The sequence below is a fragment of the Thermobia domestica genome, chromosome 8 (assembly GCF_964235325.1).
Source record: "Thermobia domestica chromosome 8, izTheDome1.hap1.1, whole genome shotgun sequence".
NCBI classification, from domain to species: Eukaryota; Metazoa; Arthropoda; class Insecta; order Zygentoma; family Lepismatidae; genus Thermobia; species Thermobia domestica.
The window spans coordinates 158,509,470-158,515,469 of NC_137461.1; the positions used below are offsets into that span (position 1 = coordinate 158,509,470).

General features: G+C 37.6%; 1 protein-coding gene across 1 annotated transcript in view; it reads right to left on the reverse strand.

The window, feature by feature from the left end:
* Positions 1-5,733, reverse strand: part of LOC145692366 (uncharacterized) — a 137,663-nt gene extending 131,930 nt beyond the window's left edge. Inside the window, exon 1 of the mRNA XM_081767664.1 lies at positions 5,613-5,733. Within this exon, the coding sequence (XP_081623790.1) occupies positions 5,613-5,675 (63 nt within the window). The 5' untranslated portion in view covers positions 5,676-5,733. The remainder of the gene's footprint in view (positions 1-5,612) is intronic.
* Between the last annotated feature and the right edge of the window lie 267 nt (positions 5,734-6,000).

Genomic DNA, 6,000 nt, shown 5'->3' on the forward strand with positions numbered 1-6,000 from the left:
GTATCTTGTTCCACAATTTTTCGCCTCCAGCTAAAATTAACTCAGCCGGAATTTCATCTACACCCGGAGATTTGTGTTTCTTTAATTTCTTTATAGCGGCTTCCACTTCTATTTGATTGGGTTCTGGAATATACGGTTCTGCGGTGTGTATCTCCTTTTCTCCACGCACATTAGTTTTTGGCTGCGTGTTCAGCAAATCGTCAAAGAAATCTTTCCATCTATTTAAGAGGCTATCCGTATCAGTGAGAACTGTTCCGTCAGATTTCTTTGATATATAAGCACGAGGTTGATAGCCTTTCTTAAATTCGCTGATCCCCTTATACATGTTCCGAATATTTTTATTTTTACTATTATCTTCAAGTTCCTTAATTTTAGCTTTCAAAAAATCCCGTTTCTTTGTTCTAAAAGTTTTGGAAGTTTCCCGCCTGATATCTGCGAAATTTTGTGTAGTTATTTCATTCGGATTTTGTAGCCAGCGTAATTTTGCCTGTTTTCTCTTGTCTGCTAGTTTAATGCATTCTTGGTCGAACCATGGTTTGTTCCTACGTATTTCCGCGTGTCCCAATTCTTCTATTGCTGAACTTTTAATGCTATCTCTAATTTCAATCCAAGTATCCTCAACACTAGTGCACTCCGAGTCTTCTAAGACCGAGAATCTATTCGAAACTTCAATCTGGTATTCCTCTCTTACCTGGCTCTCTTCTAATTTCTTTAAATTAAATCTCTCCGTTTTCGGACATTGAATATTACCTTTATTCAACGATAATCTCTCCCGTATTATCGCTACTACCAGGTAGTGATCAGTGTCACAATCAGCCCCTCTAAACGACCGGACGTCAATTATGCTAGATTGTCTTCTTCTATCTACTAAAACGTGATCAATTTGATTATGTGTTTTTCCGTCTGGTGATGTCCAAGTGTATTGTGCAGTTAGAGCCTGACATGAAGAAGGCAGAGCTTCTTGAACTGGTGACCATATACAAGCCCAAATTCCCTTTGTACAGAATCGACGAATTAACAAGGGAAAGGGATCACCAGGTCATAAGACTTCCCCCCCTACCACGCCCACTTCAACCCTATAGAAAATATTTGGGCGCAAGTAAAAGGATACGTAGCGAGGGAAAATAAAAAATTCACAGTGGCAGAAGTGGAAAGACTTACAAAAGAAGCAATTGATAATAGTCCAGTAAAGATAGCCCATTTTTCTGCCAAGAAAGGAACAAATTAGTAACAAGCTGAAAATTGGTAGGGAAGTAGGGGGATGTGTCAGGAATAACATACTAAAAGTCCCCTAAAATCCCACTGTAGCTTTTCCCGCAATTTTGAAAAATGTCCGCCATCTTTGGACGACGACAAGGAATTTATGGAAATCGTCACCCTTTAAGTTTATTCCTCTAGCCACCGTTCTAATTATCACAAAGCCATGAATCGTATATGGTTGGAAAGCTTGAAAGACAGAAAATCTAAGTAATTAACATATATGCTCATCGTGCTAAATTTCTAGAAGAAGAGGAAGAAGAAAACAGCTTCTTTTATTTAAAAAAGATATATTTTCAGAAATCATGAGAAGTTTGCAACACTGACAGTTATTGCACACCAACTAAACACCACCAACAGATGTCCTTGATATTTATCTCAATCATAGCCAACAATGACACAAATCGGTGCAATACAAGCCGAGAAAAAAAATATAACTTATGTTACTTTCTGACCTCTTTGTATAAAAGTGCATAAGGTGACATACACTTTCACGGTTCTAGTCACCTTCTGTTATCACATAGGACCAAGAGTTATATATCATTGGAAATCTTAAGAAACGTAAATTCGAACGAGGTAACACTTATACTAATCAAGCCCAATTTGTGGAAGAAGCGCAAAACTCAAAATTTCGGGACAAAACGTGATTTTCGCAATAAATTCTTTAAAACTTGCAACACTGACAATCGTATGTTAACAAAACTCAGTTACCGTTTTCACTATCATCATTATTAATTTACTCTTAAAATGGCCAGCGTTTTTCCCAATGGAGTAAGCTTTTATGATACATAGTTTTACATCACTTAAATATAGCACAAAAATCATTTATTAACAGCATTAGAAAGTAGCAGAAATTGGTAGTCTTCTATTCATAGGAAAATCGTAATTCACACAATAAAAATAACTCTCAACTACAATAGCCATTTGAATGTAATTTTTTAAAAATGTCTTGTTTATAACTAGAATGCAATTTTCCTCCTAGTATTCTTCAAATCAACTTAATATTTACATTACACGTTAGTATGCAATTTAAGAACATTCGAACTTTTTTTATTAGAAATCGATGAGGTTATCATTATCTCGTTCATCTCTATGGTCATTTGGTTTTGCATTCATGCATCCAATTCCTCGACACTGACATAAATTAGAGTACACAATTCCTGCTTTCCGACAACCGTACATGTTTTTACAGCCCTTAAAAAACTTTGTCCCAGGGTCCCCCGCAGGGTCCCAGACGGGGTCCAACTCAAAATTTTCAAATGGCAAGGGGGGTTAACTGGCACATCATTTGAAAGCTGCTGTGAAATGAAAGAAAATGCAGCAAGTCTCGTCTCTCTACGACAAGTCGAGACGTGCTCCATCTTCTTTTCACTTAACAACAGCTTTCAAACGATGTCCTACCTCTCTTGCCATTTGAAACTTTTTAGTTGGCCCCCATCTGGGACCATGTGGGGACCCTGGCACAAGACGTTTTCACTTAAATCGTTGTACTTGGAAATAATGCCACTCATCCTTTCCTGTTTTCACATTTGTCTTACCGTTTCCGATTTATATTGGTGACCATGGACTTTACAATTAAGTTCTTTGACACGTCGCCATTTTGCACAGGGTTGTTGTAGAGAGTCAAGACTTGCTACATTTTCTTTCATTTTACAACAGCTTTCAAATGATGTGCTACTTAACCCCCCTTGCCATTTGAAGCTTTTGAGTTGGATTCCGTCTGGGACCCTGCGGGGGACCCTGGGACAAGGTTTTAACCCAAAAGTGTTGGTCGTTGAAAATGATGGGATACGTGTTGGCCGAGTTTTTCACTTACCCAACCGTTTCTGAACAAATGACTCGGTTCAAACTATTCTGCCAGGTAATTTTTTTGTAGTTCTTACATTACAAAATACGTTGTAACTCACGTTATTCCACTCGGTGGCACGTCTTTTATTTTGGAATTCATCTAGTTATAACATATCAAATGCAAACACAATTGTCTAGTTCGGATCTCAGCGAAGCCACTGCATGACCCTTCCTTGTTAGATTTTTCTGTCTTTCAAGCTTTCCAACCATATATGATTCATGGCTTTGTGATAATTAGAACGGTGGCTAGAGGAATAAACATAAAGGGTGACGATTTCCATAAATTCCTTATCGTCGTCTAAAGATGGCGGACATTTTTCAAAATTGCGGGAAAAGCTACATTGGGATTTTAGGGGACTTTTAGTATGTTATTCGTGACACATCCCCCTACTTCCCTACCAATTTTCAGCTTGTTACTAATTTGTTCCTTGCTCAATCCTATCTTTACTGGACTATAATGTCACTGCGGAAGACTGGGCTAATGTTGTTCAACATTCGAAGAAGCTCCTAGACGAGCAATGGGTTAAAGAGGGAATTCTTGAACAGTGTGTGGAGGAAGTGATAATATCTGTTAATTCCAGCTCCGAAAGTGACAGTGATTCTTCACTGGGAGTATCCCCAATCACACAGTAAACGTAAGTAAATTTCTCTTTCTTCTTTACTACTATATATATATATTAATTTTTAAAATTATAGCAATACAAATGGCACGAGTTCAAAATGAAGACGTATTGTTTGCGATATGTGGTATACAAACGTAAGTTCAGTAATAATAAACAAGGTTCAGTATTGATGTTAGTAATTTTGCTACAGCTATATGGAAATTTCTGTTTTCTGCAGTGAAAGTAAAAGTTTCCTATAGAAATAAAGTCAGAGGGAGGAATGGTTAGATTTACCGTACTGTAGAGATAATGGATTTCCCTCATATTATTAATATTCAGTATATAAACAAATCAAGATTTAATAACGATTTTATTTTTTATTTTTTTTACTTTTTTTCTTTATTTTCTATGGATGATGAGAGACAGTCACAACTTGGAATAATAAGACAGTCAGCAAACATTTCAAAATTCTCTTTAGTAGACGATTCCTCATTCTTCATTCTTGGTAAATTTATGTAACTTATGTAATCTGATGCAACCAATGTGTTCTGTAACTGTTGACAAATTATTAAGTAAGTCGAGAATTCCATTTACCTTGCACTTTCCTGAATCCTTACACGTGCGTACTTTGGATGTTTTCCCGTAATTTCGACGGCCATCTTCCTACTTTGGTTGATATAAAAACGTCCCAGGACCCGGAAGATGGGAGTAACACTCGAGAAGCGGAGTAGCACACGAGAAGCGGAGAAGTACACGAGGAGCGAGTGTGAGCAACGGCAGGAGAGATCTATACTAAATCCCACGCCAATTCGAGACAGAGGCCGAGACATGGAGACGACCAGTCAACAACCAGGAACTGAGGTACGGAATACACATCCAAGGTCCTAAACGCCCAAACAACCTTCCTTTTCTTTCTTCCTAAACATACTCTCGACTCTGTTTTTTTAAAAATATTTGTTCTTATTTATTTCTACCCACATGCCCTACACTCTAAATACGCTCGTCGTCCCCTCAGATACCTCTCAATTCTACCAGTGAGCTATATTTCCCAAATTAACGATTACAATTTCTTTTCTTTCTTCAAAACGACGACGAAAGCATTCCTACCGAATGCACAAGCGTAAGATGGTGGAGATGCTGGGTAGACAGGAAATTATTTAGACATTTTGGGCATTTGGTCAGATCATGAATCTGAAGTACTTATACTAATACAAATTCTTTCTTTTTCTTCTTTTTTATGTTTTTCTATTGTCCCAATTTTACTGATGCCTCCTACCCACTTCTACTGAAATACTATGATCACCCTCAGACTTTCATAAAAACCACCCTCCCAGTCCTCAAATATTATAACTTGTCATTCGTTTTGCTCCTATCCTTCTGTTTGTAAACAAACATCGGCCATTACTATACCGACAGCCTTTGCGAAAACTCCCATCCCTCCCTCATAGCGTCATGGCAGCCATCTTGGAAATTTTCATGTTTACATTTTCCCATGGCTTAGAAACTGTGTTCCTTTGCCAAATTCTCGCTACAATTCCTATTTCTTTATATTATAACATCTATATTTTTCACTTTTTGCCCCTTCTGATATACCCCTTTCTTAATCTTCATCCTAGATACACATATATAGAGTCACATGTTTCTGATAACTTCAACCATTATTCCTTTTTTTCCCTTTGTTATTTTTTTTAAAAAATTATCTCCCCACAACCCTTTTCCGTACCTCAATGCAGCATAACACCACTAAGAAGAAGAGGATCTATGAACATCAAGAGATATCAGCGCTCAGATTTTAACCTCACAATTTGCTCACCAACTGACGCAAGGAATGATACGTTGCTGAACGTTTTTTTTTTTTTTCGCCTCTTGTTCACACTCATTTTCTTTGATGCATGGGATACTCACCTTACCACTCGTAAAATAAGTTTTTTTTTCTTCACAAACTATAAATATACTATGCGCATACATCTTCAAGCAACTCACAGTTGTATCCCGTCACGCCCAGCGACATCCATCCAGCCTAGCCGATAACATCTGCCATCTGGTGACAGCTATGTCAACTTCACTACGTCCTTTGCATATGGTCAACGACCATGCTGGCCCAGATTATCTCGCAGCAGAGACTCTGCTGATTCAGCATCCTACAGTTTCAAGTTCAATGTTATAAACAAGACCATGTGCTTCAGTTTCTTTTGCTATGTATCTTAACGATTACGTCAATTATTTATACGCGAGAAAAGACAGGAACTATCCAAGACATTGAAAGATGATGCTTTCAAGATACATATACTTA